This window comes from Microcebus murinus, chromosome 13, assembly GCF_040939455.1.
Source record: "Microcebus murinus isolate Inina chromosome 13, M.murinus_Inina_mat1.0, whole genome shotgun sequence".
Lineage (NCBI taxonomy): Eukaryota > Metazoa > Chordata > Mammalia > Primates > Cheirogaleidae > Microcebus > Microcebus murinus.
The window spans coordinates 80,673,227-80,690,808 of record NC_134116.1 but is presented as its reverse complement, the minus strand read 5'-3'; the positions used below and the strand labels follow the sequence as shown (position 1 = coordinate 80,690,808).

The following is a 17,582-nucleotide window of genomic DNA, read 5'->3' as shown; positions in this document are numbered from 1 at the left end:
TATAAGTTAGAACTCAATTTTTAAAATGAAAGGTAAAAATAGTATTTAAGTATGTGATAAGTTAAATGATAATTTTAAAATAAAATTATAAAAATTATTGTTAGTATACCAATAAGGAAAATTAGAAAGCCAGTACCAGGTTATAAGTGATGTACTTGATAATGTAGAGGTCATAATAGGGATAGATCACTGTGGGGGAGAAAGTAAATGCTGACAGAGTATGTTGCTTTTGTTGTATATGTTTTAACAAGTTTTATTTACATAATTTTTACATAGTTTACACAGTTACATATTTATGTTAAAATTATCTTACCAATTTCCCAATATATGAAATGGTTATGTAGATACAATGTTGTCTCTATTTAATAAAGACATAACCTAAACCATTTAATAAATAGGTAAATGAAATAACTAAGCTTTTATATTTTTATTTTTTATTCAATTTTGCTGGGTTACATATTAAATATGAACTCTTGAATTGTGTCTCAGGCTCTGCATTTGACCCCCTGGGTCAGTCAAGGGGCCCTGCTCCTCCTTTGGAAGCCAAAAACGAAGATAGGTATGTAAGTCCTTATCTGTTGTTTGTTGTTGTTGAATATTTTTTATTTTTGTTTTGTAAATACATAATTCTTTGTTTTGTAAATACATAATTCTTTTTTTTTATAATTCTTAAATATTTTAAAAGTTTGCACCAACGGGATAGTAATCAAAACATCATCTTTAGGTGCTGGAACTAACAAAGGAATCAAGTCTAAGAAGAATAGCCATGTGTGTTCTGTGGAATTTATTGTAATATTATTTGACTTGAAGATACAGGCTAATTTTTATGGGTATCAATCAATATTGATTCTCTTGAAGGCCAAATGAGATTGTAAAATGTTAACAAGATATGCTCATTTTAAAAGGACATTTCGAAGAAAAAAATTAATAGAATGCATAGGAAGTTAGTTTGTCATATTATCGAGGCATTTAATTCTTTATAAAATGAACTTAGTTTTGTGCTAGTGGCTAGACAGAAGCCAGACAGCTATGGTATACATCCAGTTATATATATCTACTGTAATCAAAGTACCTTGATGTGTACATTTTACAAACAGTAGTAGAAGCTAACGTTTACTGGGTACTTGCCGTGTGCCAGGCTCTGTTCCAGGGGCTTTACCTGTGAAGATGGAGCTATTCCTGGGAGAGGATCTGAAGCACAGAGATCTTAACTTGTCAAGGCCAATAAATGGCGCTGCTGAGATTCAAACCCAGTTTGTCTCATTCCAGAGCTCATGCTATTAACCGCCACGCTGGTTTGCTTCTGTATGATACATATTTTAAAATTGTAATTTTAAAACCCAGGATTTTGGCTATTATATAAATTACATAATTTCCCCTTTTGGCTAACAAGGAAGCTTTGTATCTTAATGCCAGCATGTTTGCTAATAAAAGCATGTTTTTTTATTTAAATATTATGTCCCTAAGATCCTTTTAGCTGCTAATAACAGAAGACATGTCAAAAAAAGACACACACATAATTAGTAAGAACATTTATTATCTTTCATGATAGGAAGCCTGAAGGAAGGGCAGTTCTGGGGATGGTTAACTTTACTGCCCAATATCATAATCCCTGGATCAGCTTCTCTTTGTTTCTCTTGGCTTTTCCCAAGACCCTGCCCAGCATTATGATGCCAAGAGAGTGGCGAGAGTTCAGAATCTTCATGTAGTTGATAAAGTCTAGAGGCAGAACATTCCTAGTCTTAGGTCCTTTTTAAAAAGCGAAGAAAATCTTTCTAGCAGCCCTCACCTCCAAGCAGATGTGCCCTCTTTTCTCAGTGAAGAATGCATCACATGGCCATGGCCGAACCAGATGCTTGGCAAAGGGAACGAGGGTCTCTTGACTGGTTTAGAGTCTGCGTGCAAAGGGCAGGGCGGGTGGCAGACTCTGTGTGGCAGGTATCCAACTGTGTCTGCATATGGATTGCATTTTCCTGGCTTCCAATAGGGACAGGGTATTTGGTTTAAGTATGTTCATAAAGTTCTCTTATAGATTTTTAAGTTTAAATTTTTATTAATATATTGATATTTTAGGTTTAATGATAATAATCTGTAAGCATTTAAGAAATGTGAGTGTTTCAGACAACTAGAAAATAGAATTCTGTACTTCATGTAACCTTTATAAAGCTGCCATCTATTTATGCTAATTGCTCAGTTAGAATTTTACAGATCTTTATAAACTAATAAAATGTATAGGCTGGGCGCAGTGGCTCATGCCTGTAATCCTAGCACTCCAGGAGGCCAAGGCAGGAGGATCGCTTGAGGCCAGGCGTTTGAGACCAGCCAGAGCAAGATCAAGACCCTGTCTCTACTAAAAGTAGAAAAAATTAGCCGGGCAGCTAAAAATAGAAACAAAAAATTAGCCAGGCATTGTGGTGAGCACCTGTAGTCCCAGCTACTCGGGAGGCTGAGACAGGAGGATTGCTTGAGCCCAGGACTTTGAGGTTGCTGTGAGCTAGGCTGATGCCATGGCGCTTTAGCCTGGGCAACAGAGTGAGACTCTGTCTCGAAACAAAATAAAACAGAATTTGTAGTCTCAGCCCCAATTTTCCCCAAGAATATGATTCTATGGACAAAGTTATGCAGTTGAATTTATTCTTGTATACTTTTATAAAGTCCATTTGTAGAAAATTAAGAGAACTACTATCTATTCCAATATATGCATAGTAAAAATTTATTTAGGCACTGATGTACATTGAGTATTGTGGTATTTTGTTGGAATAAAGTGGTAGCAAAACAGCATTAATGTTATTTTGAATTGTGACTGACTTGGGGAATACTTTATTTGCTATTAATGGAGCCAAGATTTTTAAACTTCTTTACCTTGTTAGAAACTTTCTGGATGGCCAGTGTGGTGCACCTGTAGTCCCAGCTGCTCCGGAGGCTGAGGCAGGAGGATTGCTTGAGCTTAAGAGTTTAAGGCTCTAGTCCCCTCTGATTATACTTATAAATAACCACTGCACTGCACTCCAGCCTAGGCAACATAAGGAGACCCTATCTCTAAAAAAAATTTTTTTAAAGTAATAATTTTCTCTATAGAATCTATTAGTAAATAAAACTTCTATCTCCTTTATTGGGGCTTCAGTTTTCCTAGCCACAGGATAAAGTTTCATTTGCCTTTGGATCTAGAAAAAAAAAATCTACTTCCTTTTTGGGGTGCTAATATAATAGCCTGGGTCCTAGAATACACTAGTTTGGTTTAAATCCTGGTTCCATAACTTACTAACTTTGTGATCTCAGGCATAATACTTAATTTTCTAAACTTCATTTTCTCTTTTGGTAAGATGGGAATGATGATAGTACTTGTATACAATGTTATTAATATTCTAAGGATCAAATGAAATAATTAGCTTAAAGCTCAGTGTTAAATTACTCTTGTGCTAAATATATGTTATCTGTTTTTACTGTTATTATGAATAATTACCGGATATAGTTATTAAAAACAATAGTGCATTTGCTTTTTAATACCATTTATAGATTTGTCTTATCTGTGACTTATTTGTAAAGTTTAAAAGAACATAATGGACAACGGTAAAAGTAAATTAAGTTTTAGTATAGATTATTAGTAGTTGAGTGATTTAAATTATACCTACTTTTTTCTTTAATAGTCCAGAAGAAAAGATTAGACAATTAGAGAAGAAAGTAAATGAGTTGGTAGAAGAAAGCTGTATTGCCAACAGTTGTGGAGACTTAAAATTGGTAAGTTTACAAACTAATAGGATTCATGATTATGAAATGTGTATAGATATGTATGTCTGCTTTTATACATGCACATGTATGGATAAATTGTTTTGCCATTGAATGGTCTTAGGATTTTGAATGAAGCGATTATTTTGAGAACTGGGAATTGTAACTCTGTTTCATAAGTTCTGATATCAAAATAATTGGCTGATTTTATAGTTGTTGTTGTTGTTTGAGATAGAGTCTCTCTCTGTTGCCCTGGCTAGAGTGCTGTGGCATCAGCCTAGCTCACAGCAACCTCAAACTCCTGGGTTCAAGTGATCCTCCTGCCTCAGCCTCCCAAGTAGCTGGGACTACAGGCACATGCCACCATGCCTGGCTAATTTTTTCTATATATTTTTAGTTGACCAATTAATTTCTTTCTATTTTTAGTAGAGATGGGGTCTCACTCTTGCTCAGGCTGCTTTCAAACTCCTGACCTTAAGTGATCCTCCTGCCTCAGCCTCCCAGAGTGCTAGGATTATAGGTGTGAGCCACCACACCCAGCCTGATTTTATAGTTTTTGATGTTGGTCTTTCAGTAGGAAAAAATTCTAATGTATTGGTTGACTTAATTTTGCAGCCTGGTGAGCTATTGAGTTAGATTCCAATGTGCTGCTGAAAAGCATAGCTCTCTTTAGCCATACTAAGTGCTGTTTTATTATTGAAGACTCAATACCCTGAAATATTCTTTCTTAAGTAAACTAAAAAACCACAGTTTGCTTCCTGGCTATCCAACTCTGCTTTTTAAAATTCAATTTTTTTATTTGTTTTGTTCACATTACTTTGTCATAGCATATAAATTTAATTTCTGTGACTTATAGGATTAATGAATACTGAAAAATTCAGTCTAAAAAGCTACTTTTATTACTTATAGAACTGGTGCTTTTTTTTCTAGTTCTAAACAAATAGCCCCATGGTGAATTTGTGGTTAGACTCAGTGGGAATCAGTGAAAGGTTCTCAGCATTCTGAATAGGGTATGGGCCAAGCTAAGCATCTGTTGTAATACTGGGCAGTAGTCACCCCTTGACTTGTCTGCATTCTGAACATCCCAGAAGCCAAACAAAATTCATCTAAATTTCTGCTTTGCAAGATTGAATTAAAATACCCAAAGATTCAGGAGTTAGGAGAAAAAAAGGTAGGTAAGCAAGACCAACCCCAGGGTGGTGAAGTCATGTGACAAAGAAACTGGACTTGGGACAAACGTACTGCAGATTGCATCCCCCCACGCTTTCTCCTTTTCCAGAGAGAACACACAGACACTTCTGTGCTCGTGAGCTTCGGTTTAAACAAATACTCTGGGTTCTTTTGTTTTCAAGGGAAGTTTATGGTAAGAGTTACAGAGGGGCATCCTGGGGAATCCAGGGATAGAAAATGAATTCAGCTGAGCTTCATGTAGATTTTTCCCAAATGCATAAAAGTTGATGAATGCTCAAAGGGATTTACAAAGTATAAATCTGATTTCAGGCCTTAGAAAAGGCAAAAGATGCAGGAAGAAAAGAGAGAGTCCTGGTGAGACAACGAGAACAAATTACAACTCCAGAAAATATCAATTTGGATTTAACTTACTCAGTAAGTATTGGAAATGCCTGCTGAATGAAATTATTTTGGCTAGGATTTGTGGATTCCAGAGTCCTTTTCTTTCTTGTTTTCTTTTATTTTAAAAATCTTATTGGTCCTCAGATGCACAGAATTTGAATAACAATCTTTACTACTTCTTAGCCTTTTGGCTAAGATCAAGTATAATAATAATCTTTACTTCATGAGACACTCTTATCTTTGGTTTGTGCTAAGAGCTCTTTTATTTAGTTATTTAATCAGCTGTTTTTAATAACTTAGTAAGTATTTGCAAACCCACCACCCAATGGCTATTTCTTTGTTTTCATTTTTCTTTTTCTTTTCTTTTTTTTTTTTGATGGTAGAGTCTTTAAGCTCTGTTTCTTGAAGAATGCTAATATTTATGCTCTATCTAGGGCAGTTATTTTGATGAGATAGTAATACAGACTTTTGAGTCAGTGATTTTCAAGGGGTTCAAACTAGGCAAATAAGATGATGTTCTATGAGGGTAGTGGGAAAAAAAGTTAATGGCTCTAATTTCAGCAGAATTTTTTAATTCTGAAAATACACTTCCTTGATGTTTATACTGCTGTTTACAGGGTGTATTTTCAGTAGGTAAAGTCTTCATGTACTAAACAAATGGGAAAAAAGGTGATTTCAAACTTAAAAATGTTAGATGTTTACTGTTTAGAGCTAATATTTTAAAATTCCATGAAATCTTACAGGGATAATCTATGATCATATTTTACATCTAGAAACATAATTTGCTGTAAGTTAATGACTTAAATTATAACTTAGCATATGGAGCTTTTACTATACAAAAAATTCTTCCCTGATATACTTTGAGGTTTAAGATACTTGCATGATTTTTTTAATTTTTAAAAAATTTTATTAATTTTTTTTTGAGATGGGGGTCTCACTCTATTACTCAGGATGGAGTGCAGTGTTATGGTCATAGCGTACTGCAGCCTTGAACTTCTGGGCTCAAGTGATCCTCCTGTCTCAGCTGCCCAAGTAGCCGGGATTACAGGCAAGAGCCGTACCCAGCACCCAGCTTACACATAGAATTTAGTCTACTATCTTGCTGATTTCTTTTATCACCAGCAGCATTAATGATACAGTTATTCTTTGTAGATCTTCCAGAGATTAATGGATGGCAAATACCATGTAATTAAATAGAATATTATAGTGTTAAATAGAATATTATAGAATTAAATAGAATATTATAGAAAATTAAAGTGAAATTTAGGGGATCAGTCTTCATGTAGTAATAGTTCATTTGGAATGTAAGATATTTCTTTTGTTTATTTAATTTCCTAACTGGTTGGGTATCATGATATAAACAGCTAACCTTGTTTATAGGATTTTAAACTCTAGAAAGTGTATAGGTGAAAGTGGCTTAAAATGATCATTTTGTGTCTTTTTGCAATATTTTCTTCCTTAGGTTCTTTTCAACTTGGCCAGTCAATATTCAGCTAATGAAATGTATGCTGAAGCACTAAACACATATCAAGTTATAGTGAAAAATAAGATGTTTAGCAATGCAGGTGGGTATATATAATCAGTTTTTCCAACAGGCATATTTCTTTTGTAGTGTTAATTTACATCTCCTTACTTTATGCTTCCTTATAATGAAATGATCTCTGCTCTAAGCAAATTTGTATTTATGATAGGGGTGTCTTGCTTAATGATACTATTTATATAAACATTTGTACAAATACAAATGAAGACATATGGTTGCTATGAGGTATACTGCCTTATAGGAAACAAAAAATATATCCTATTATCATAAGTAGAATGAGCCATGGCAACCTCATAGAACATGCTTTCCCTAATATAAACTTATCCCCAAGAGACTAGAATTTAGAGTTTATATTTGACATTTATATTGTGTAATATTTTTAGTAGCAGTGTTAATGTTTATCAGGATATCATTTCCTTTAACATGATATTAAAATGTGTGTGGCATTATTGAGTCTAATTTTAAAATGTCTTATATTTTTTAAGTCTCATGTTTTTCTTAAAAGAATACACCTCCTGTTTTATAATGTAGATCAATTGTTTTCCAGCCATATTTTCAGTAATCTATCTCTATCTGAGGAAGTTCCATTTCCTCAGACAAGATTAGTGTGAAAATAGTATAAGTGTTTTAAAGTTAGAATTTTAGGTAATGTCTGAAGCTTCACAACTTGAGAAAAGCTTTAGAGAATACAAATTAATGTCATCTAAAATAGAAAAGATGAAAAAAATGAGAATATTATACATTCATTAAATTTTTTTAATTAGGAAGATTGAAAGTGAACATGGGAAATATTTATTTAAAGCAAAGAAATTATTCCAAAGCCATTAAATTCTACCGAATGGCATTAGATCAAATTCCAAGTGTCCATAAAGAAATGAGGTAAGTTTATACCATGATAACTGTGAAATTTAAGTGTTGTTTTTCCAAAACGAAATAACTCTCCTAAACTATTTTCAGTGGGTTGAACATTTTGAAGTGTTTGTACATGAAAGATATTAGATTTATGTTATATGTGTAGTATTTTGATCTATTCCCTTGTTACTACTTGCACACATTTGTATAATGACAGGTTAAAGGTTAAAGTCATTGTATGTGATCAAGGGAAATAAAACTCAGCTAACCGACCAGTGTAAGGGTCAACCCTACAGGCCATTAGTACCATGATACAACTTCATGCCAACACAGAATCACAATAGCAGTCCTCCAGAATATATTAAACCCTAGAACACAAGGCTAGAAATTAAACCCCCCTTGTGTTCTTGTTATATCTTGAGATTAAAATAATGAGAGGAAGGGATTACATCTGAGTCTCAGAAGAGGGGGAAGCTGGGATAGTTTCTATTCCTATAATATTCAGGAGTAGAAATAGTAAATTACCTGATCCTCTAGTAGTAACTGTGGAAATATAGAAAGTTTCAGGATATTTACTGGTCATAATTCCCCCAGGCACAGTACAGTTCCTTTGTGAAAGTTTATTTGTAATGCTACCTTTCTTGATCATTTGTTTTTGAATTTTGCATGATAGCTCATTATCATCAGCAAATATTATCTAGCATGTAGAACACATGCCCTTGAGGTACTTTTAAACACAGTGAGGCCAAGAATTTGAGCTTTTTAGAAAAAGATAATGATATTAGGTAGCAGATATTAAGTAACTAATAATCAGTAATCTAGATAATGGGTGCTATAATAATTCAGTTGTGGGAATCATTATTGAGAACAACAATGGTCAAGAAAGGCTTTATGAAGGGGGTGTATTTGAGCTGGGTTCCTTAAGTGAAGAGAAGAAAAGGGATAAATATTTGTGACAAAGGGAACACCTTGAGACCAGTCAGGGAAACAACAGTGTCCATGATCTGATCAGAGAATTACGAATAAACTTATTTAGTTGAAACACAAGGATTATGCTGTGGCCCGTTTACAGGATGGAGGATGAACACAGAACACACAAGAAAACACAGACGCACATACAAAGACAGTTGACTCAAGTGTCCAATGCACCGGTCATTTTTATTTTATACTCTAAAAAATTAAAGTTAGTTCTCTGTACGTAACCGCCCAGGCATTTCAGCAATGGCCATAAATTCCAGAACACGTAGCCTTAAGGACACAGATGTCCCCTGACTCAAAGTTTCCAGGTGGTTGCTCTAGGTGCCAGGCATAGATCACGGACCGAGATTAGCAAGGATGGGCAAGGCAGCCACAGGGGGCATTTATCATCCCCAGTTTCTCTTAGGCTGATCCCCAGCGGCTTTCCCTGGCTTAGGTCACCCCTCCCTTGAGGGGTCTTACCCGTCATTGACTAACCAGCCATCTTATGGGGTCTTATCCGTCATTGACTAACCAGCCATCTTATGGGGCTTAAGCAGCAATCACATGAACAATGTGTTTATCGTGTGGCCTCCAGACCCCCACTGCCATGAGGCTGGGCAACTCTTGCTTACTTGCAGCTCAGGTCCTTTGTTATGCCTCTAGGCAACAGCCTTGTTTATCACAGGGACCTTGTCCGGAACACATTACTTTTAAATGCTCTGGGCAGAGCATGTATATTACTAAATTTAATTCTTAAACCAGGAAAACATAATGTCAGTCCCCTACAGGATTATGTTGAGGAGTGATTAGAAATATGGGATGATCACATCCACTAAAATGGCTTTAATCAAAAAGACAGTAACAAGTTTTGGTGAAGGTATAGAGAAACTGGAAACATCATTCACTGGAGACATAAAATGGTGCCTATTTTCTGAAGTAAAATAGGCAGTTTCTTAAAAAAGACAAACATGAATTTACCATATGACCAGCAATTCTACTTTTAGCTATATATACCAAAGAGAAATGAAAACATATGTTGTCACAAAGGCTTGTATGGGAATGTTCATGAGAACATTATTCATAATAACCAAAAAGTGGAAACAACCCAAATGTCCATCAAGTAGGCAATGGATAAATAAAATATGGTATATATCCATCCTATGGAATGCTATTTGGCAATAAAGAAAAGGAAGGAGGCAACTGATACATGTTATCATATGGAGGAACCTCAGAAATACTATGCTAAGGGAAATAAGCCAGATACAAAATGTCACATATTGTATGATTCCACTTATATGCAACATCTAGAAAAGGCAGAGAAACATAACATAGATTAGTGGTTGCCTAGGGCTGGAGGTGGGAATGTGGAATGATTGTTAATCAGCACAGGTTTTCCTTTTAGGGTAATAGAAATGACTTAAAATAAGGATATGGTTATAGTTCCACAACTGTATAAATGTAGCAATAATTATTGTATCATATACTTAAAATAAGTAAATCTGGCCGGGCGCTGTGGCTCACGCCTGTAATCCTAGCTCTTGGGAGGCCGAGGCGGGCGGATTGCTCAAGGTCAGGAGTTCAAAACCAGCCTGAGCAAGAGCGAGACCCCGTCTCTACTATAAATAGAAGGAAATTAATTGGCCAACTGATATATATATAAAAAAAAAAATTAGCCGGGCATGGTGGCGCATGCCTGTAGTCCCAGCTACTCGGGAGGCTGAGGCAGAAGGATCACTCAAGCCCAGGAGTTTGAGGTTGCTGTGAGCTAGGCTGACGCCACGGCACTCATTCTAGCCTGGACAACAAAGCGAGACTCTGTCTCAAAAAAAAAAAAAAAAAAAAAAAAAAACTGAAAAAGAAAATAAGTAAATCTTATGGTATATATACACACACATACATGTATATACATGTAAATCTTTAAAAATGCAAAAAAGCAGTGGCAAAAGTAAAAAGGAAACTATTTGCAGAGTGGCTTAAATGCCATACTAAAAAGTTTAGAAATTTAAAGCTAATCCATGTTTTTTTTTTAGGATTAAAATAATGCAAAACATTGGAGTTACATTTATTAGGACTGGTCAGTATTCAGATGCCATTAATTCATTTGAGCATATAATGGGCATGGCACCAAACCTGAAGGCAGGTTTCAACCTAATTCTCAGTTATTTTGCCATTGGAGACCGAGAGAAAATGAAGAAGGCATTCCAAAAATTGATTGCTGTTCCATTAGAAATTGATGAAGATGATAAGTATATATCACCAAGTGTGAGTATGAAAAAGACAGTTATGTAGCTGCCTCCCAATTATTTGTGTTTTTCTGTTTTCAGAATGAGAAGGTTGGAATAGATGACTTCTTGGGTTTCTCACAGGTCTATATTAATGTGGTGTATCATTGATATATTTCATATCTTATTTAAAATAGGTTGAGACTGCAACCCTATTGAAATTGGGTAGAGATTTTGGTTAAAATACACTGTACAATTTCAGTCAAAAAAAGAATCTTATTAAATATAAGATTTCATGTCATTCATTAAGGGTAATGTCTTGACCAAGGAACCCCCAAATTCTTTTTTTTTTTTTTACCTTTTAGGAGTCATTGTGAGCAGAGAGAACCTAAACCGTGTATACTGACTATATCAAGAGTAAAATAAAGTAATTCCTTATCCTCATTCATAGAGTGGCTCATAATACAACTACCAAAAGTCATATTTTCTATGACCTAGAGAAACATTATATAATGTTAAGTGAAAAAATACATATACATACCTATATGTGAACATAAACTGGAAGAATATATACCAAAATAGAAACAGTACTTTCTAGGCTATGAGATTATTTTTCTTCTTAATGCTTTTAAAACATTTTCTAGATTTTTACACATAAAATATTGATATATTGTATATTATATTAAGTCAAACTATATGAAATCACCTGTGTTGATAGATAAAAATGGTATATTTTCAACTTCCTAGAATTGAACTTAATAGATTTTCCTAATAGATTATAAGGGTATTGTAGCATTATAGTTACAGAGTATAGGCTCTGAAGCTGGACACCTGGCCCCACTACTCAGTTCTTACTCTCTTGTGCCTCAGTTCCTGTATATATAAAATGGGACTAATTATAATAACTTCCCCTATAGGGTTGTCAAGATTAAATGAGTTAATGCATGTGCAAGGCATAAAATAGTACCTGGAACATAGTTAAGTGCTGGGTAAATATGAATAATATATTTTTTTCATATTGAGAAAAAATAATGTATGTTGTGAAAAATCATCTATGTTCTTAATGGGGAGTGGAGATATGGATCATACCAAGCAATTGATGATCATTAAAGCACTTTTATTTGAGTTTAGAATTAAAATATCACACATTTGTACAAACAGCCACAGCTTCTGTGCGTTTGGTCTTAATTTTTCCAGCCCGACTGTTTTATCAGTTTCTTAGAATCTAGGTTAGTGAATGTGGTAGGTAATCAAAAATCTGAGAAAACAAGTTCTACTTTACATGAGAAAATAGAAGGATTAATTTACTCTCCATTTTACACAACTAGTTAGTGGAGAGGTTGATTAGAAATCCAAGTTCTTGGCTGGGCATGGTGGTTCACCCCTGTAATCCTAGCACTCTGGGAGGCTGAGGTGGGCGGATCACTCAAGGTCAGGAGTTCGAAACTAGCCTGAGCAAGAGCGAGACCCCGTCTCTACTAAAGATAGAAAGAAATTAATTGGCCAACTAAAAATATAAATAGAAAAAATTAGCCGGGCATGGTGGCGCATGCCTGTAGTCCCAGCTACTCGGGAGGCTGAGGCAGGAGGATTGCTTGAGCCCAGGAGTTTGAGGTTGCTATGAGCTAGGCTGATGCCATAGCACTCTAGCCTGGGCAACAGAGTAAGACTCTGTCTCAAAAAAAATTTTTTTTAAATAAAAAGAAATCTAAGTTCTTGGTATTTACTTCACAATTATTCATTTTTTTCAATGTTATTTTCCCAGGATGATCCCCACACTAACTTGGTGATTGAAGCTATAAAAAATGATAATCTCAGGCAAATGGAGCGTGACAGGTAATATCATCGGCACTTAATTAAAACTTAATAATGTAGTTTTAATTTTTATAAAAGGTTGAATGTGCATTCTGTTTCTTATAAAACTTATTATATTCAGTATATTTCTTGAATAATGCTGTTTCACCATTTCTGTACTTTACTCAATTCTCTTTTTTCCTTCAAATCATCTCAGTTCTCATGCTAATCTCAATTATTCTTACTTAGTTATTCTGGAACTTGTTTCCTTCTGCATTTGGTGCAATACTGAAAGTTTATTTTACCCTTATTTAAAAAATTATGCTTTTCTATTTTTGTTCTACCTCCAAATTAAATATCATTCTGAGAGACAAAATTCTATTTATTTCATTTCTTCCTTCCTCTAATATAGTAGTTACTATGACTTATTTCTACCTAGAACACTTCTGACACCAAATGTGCAGTTTTCCCACACCAACCACCAATTAATTATCCAACACTGCAGACACCAGGAGCTCGGGTGTCCAGAGAGAAATACTAGCAGATCAAAATATTAACAAAATGTAGAGAAAATTACACACCATGATCAAGTGGGATTTTTCCCAGGAATGTGAAATTGGTTTAACACATAAAAATCAATTAATATAATACAGGAAATCAGTAGAATGAAGGACACAAACTACATGATGGTCTCAGTAGAAACAAAACAAAATCGGCAAAATGCTTTCATGATAAAAAACAAAAAGCTCAAAAAGATAGGAGTAGAAAGAAGGTTCCTCAATTTGATAAAGTGCATGTAAGAAAAACCCACAGTTAACATACCTCTTAATGGTGAAAGACTCAATGCTTTCCACCTAAGATCAGGAATGAGATAAGGACATCCACTTGCATCAGTTCTTTTCATCATTGTACTGGAGCTTTGGCAGTTAAGGAAAAAAAATAAAAGACTCAAATTGGAAAGGAACAAGTAAAACCATTTGTTTATAGGTGGCATGATCTTGTATATAGAAAATCCTCGAGGACTCAACTCAAAAACTATTAGAACAATAAATGATTTCAGCAAGGTTGCAGAGTAAAAAATCAATAGTATAGAAATTTACTAGTGGCTTCTTGGCCTTTTGACTAAGATCAAGTGTAGTATCTGTCCTTAACAATTTAATATCTGATACTTCTTTTTTCCGAGGACGATCTATTAAATGGATTTTTGGAGCAGGGAGATGGAATAAGAGCTTGTTCCATCCATTTTATGCATCAACCTGGTATTGCAATCTTCCAGAAATGATGCACCCCCTCAGAAAAAAAATATATGTACTACCAATGAACTATTCAAAAATGAAATTAACAATTTACAATAGCATAAAAATTATTAGGGATATTTAAGAAGTCCCAAAACAACAGATGCTGGCATGGATGCTGAGAGAAAGGAACACTTACACAGTGTGGTAGGAGTGCAGACTAGTACAACCTCTATGGAAAATAGTATGGAGATTCCTCAAAGAACTAAAAGCAGACCTAACTCTGATCCAGCAAGCCCATTACTGGATATTTACCCAAAGGAAAAAAATCTATTTTACCAAAAAGACACTTGCACTTGAATGTTATTGCAACACAATTCACAATTGCAAAGATGTGGAATCAACCCAAGTGCCCGTCAGTCCATGAGTGGATTAATAAAATGTGGTATATGTATACCATGGAGTACTACTCAGCCATAAAAAATGATGAATTAATACCTAGAATTAACAGGATGAATTAACAACCTAGATGGAACTGGATTCTTCTAAATGAAGTATTGAAAGAATGGAAAAACAAACACCACATGTATTCACTATTAAATTGGAACTAACTGATCAGCTCTCATAGCACGTACAGAAGTAAAACCCAATGGAAAGCAAGCATGTGGGAGGGGGAAAAGGGTATGGGGGAAATCACACCTAATGGGTACAGTGTACACTATCTGCCTGATGGGCACACTTACAACTTTGACTCAAGCTATACAAAAGCAATCCATGTAACCAAAACATACTCTGGTAATATTCTGAAGTTTAAAAAAATTATTAGGAATAAATTTAATGAAAGAATTGTAAAACTTATACTCTGAAAACTATAAAACATTGTTGAAAGAACAGAAAAAAGCTAAATAAATGATATCTCATGTTTATGGATAGGCAGTTAATAATGTAAGGTGGTAGTATTCCCAAATTGATTTACAGATTCAGTGCAATCCTTATCAAAAAATTCTAGCAGTGTTTTTGCAGAAAGCAACAAGTTGACCCTAAAACTGATAGGAAAATGTGAGGGACACTGAATAACCCAAACAGTGTTGAAAGAAAATAGCAAAGTTGGAGGATTCAAACTATAAAGCTACACTAATCAAGACTGTTTGGTACTAGCATAAAAACAGACATGTAAATCAAAAGAATTGAACTGAGAATCCAGAAAAAAACCCTTCGGATTAGTTTCAAGGATGCAAGGCTGGTTCATTATTAGAAAATAAGTCAACGTAATCCACCATACTAACAAAGAAGAAAAATCATGATTCAAAAAAGGTGAATCTTTTTTGTTTCTTTTTATGTTTTTATGATGCATGGGTGTTGAATTTTGTCAAATGCTCTTTCTGCATCCCTTATATATAACATGGATATTACTCAGCAACAAAAAGGAATAAACTATTGATACATGCAACAATTTGGATAGATCTAAAGAGAATTGTACCTCATGAAAATAGCCAATCCCAAAAGATATGCTAAATGATTCCATTTATATAACATTCTTAAAGTGATAAAATTATAGAAATTGTGATCAGGTTTATATTATCAGGAATTGGAAATGTGGGATACGGGCATGGAAATATGATCAAAATATTCTGTATCTTGAAAAGCCAGTAACCTCATTATAATATAGTATTGTACTGTAGTTTTGAAAGCTGTTACTGTTGGGGGAAACTGGCTAAAGGGTACATGGGATCTCTATTATTTTTTACAAATGTTTGAGAATCTGCAATTGTCTCAAAAAGTTTAAAAGCAAGAATAACTATTATAAAATGAATGTTTAATGACTGGGAAAGATGGTATTTCTATATTAATACAGCATATTAAGTATGAAGAGCAGGTTATAAGATAGTGTGTACATTTTGAGTATATTTTAAGAATTGTGTGTATAAATCCAAGCAGAAATGGCTAAGAGAAATTTCATCTACCACCATAAATTGGTATATCCTCTTGGAAAGCAGTTTGGCATTTTTCACCAATGGTGATGATGTACGTTTTATATGTATACAATATATAAATATATATTTCATGTGTATACAATACATATACATACACATATGTATAGACATGTATACATATACCACATACAAAAGCAACATGTAATTCAGTTTTACTGTTTATCACACCCTATTTCTTCAGTGGCCATTTCAGTCTTTACTTTCATGCCCACAGTATACTTCTACCTTAGAGCCTTGTGTTTCTCCAGTATCTCTTTCTTTCTTCAGTTTATCAGAAGGCATCATAAAGCCAAAAAGAAAAAAAAATGGACACTGTTGACTCAGAAGGCAGTCATGGCTTGCTAATCACATTTCCAAGTCATGGTTTTTAGCCTGACTTATAAATAGATTTCTAGTCCATCGTTTAGTAGGCTTTTGTGGTATGTTAGCTTTGATAGATACGGTGTTTCCCCGAAAATAAGACCCACCATAAAATAAGCCCTAGCAGGATTTCTAAGCATTTGCGCAATATAAGCCCTACCCCAAAAATAAGACCTAGTGATGGGCGTGGCTACGCAGCATATCTGCACAACCCATGCATTTCATAGCCAAGCGGTAAAGAAGATGAGCAGCCCTTCTCATCTGCCCCATTGTGACAGTTACTACCCCAGAGGTGACTGGAAAGGTGCGGGCAGCCCCACCAACAAGGTCGGCTCCCTGTCAGGTCCCGGCCATCCTGTGCGTGCTGCAGGCTGAGGCTTTGAGGGGAAAATTACACATCCCCTGAAAATAACCCCTAGCGTATCTTCTTGAGGAAAAATAAATATAAGACCCTGTCTTATTTTTGGAGAAACACGATAGATAATGTTTACACTTAAATTTTAAGAAATAAATCCAAACTGTTCCTATACCACATTTTAAAATATAACCTATTTGTTTGTTTGCTATAGGAAAGCCATGGCAGAAAAATACATCATGACAGCTGCAAAACTCATTGCTCCTGTAATTGAAACATCTTTTGCTGTAGGTTATGATTGGTAAGAGAGAAATTCAGTAAAACTGCATGGATAAAGTATTTCTTTTTGTAATTTATATTTTTGATTGAAAATTAATATTATCAGAAAAGTGAATAATTATGTATGTTGATTTGTATTTATCAAGCAGATCATATATGTTAAGATTAATATAAGCTGTTATAAAAGTTCTAAGGTATTTTTCTTATTACTAATGTCATTTTGTAAATTAAGTAGTCACGTGTCACCTAACAATGATTCAGTAAATGACAGACCACAGCAGTGGTCTCATAAGATTGTAATGCACCTGAAAAATTTCTATCACCTAGAGATACCATAGGTGTCATGACATCATAGCATTATACATTATTCACTCGTTTGTGGAGACACTGGTGTAAACAAACCTAAGCTGCCAGTCATATAGAATTGTACAGTAATATCCCACCTAGACCTTTACAATCACTCACTGAAAAAATTGGAATTGTTTTAGTCGTTAATTAAAAAATGAGAATGCAGATATCAATCCAATTTTTATTTAAAGTACCATAAATAATTAGAATTGACAATAGGCTGATGAAAAATTGGATAAGAAAACTTGTTTAGAACTGAAGACTTTAGTAACTTAAAGCCTATATTGGAGGAAATCAAGTCCTTAACCTTACAAAGCACTGGGGATCTTTGGAAAAATCTTTGAA

The 17,582-nt window shown here is 34.5% G+C and overlaps 1 protein-coding gene and 1 non-coding gene across 4 annotated transcripts in view; both read left to right on the top strand.

Moving 5' to 3' along the window:
- IFT88 (intraflagellar transport 88) overlaps positions 1–17,582 on the top strand; it is an 81,700-nt gene that overhangs the window by 21,197 nt on the left and 42,921 nt on the right. For all 3 annotated transcript variants that reach the window (XM_076009563.1, XM_076009564.1, XM_012778654.3), the window contains 8 exons: positions 490–559; positions 3,648–3,738; positions 5,227–5,331; positions 6,761–6,863; positions 7,603–7,717; positions 10,681–10,912; positions 12,638–12,708; positions 16,825–16,911. In XM_076009563.1, the coding sequence (XP_075865678.1) occupies positions 490–559; positions 3,648–3,738; positions 5,227–5,331; positions 6,761–6,863; positions 7,603–7,717; positions 10,681–10,912; positions 12,638–12,708; positions 16,825–16,911 (874 nt within the window). The remainder of the gene's footprint in view (positions 1–489; positions 560–3,647; positions 3,739–5,226; positions 5,332–6,760; positions 6,864–7,602; positions 7,718–10,680; positions 10,913–12,637; positions 12,709–16,824; positions 16,912–17,582) is intronic.
- On the top strand, positions 13,769–13,958 carry LOC142875248 (U2 spliceosomal RNA). The gene has a single exon (XR_012922652.1). It is a non-coding gene; the product is annotated as a U2 spliceosomal RNA (small nuclear RNA).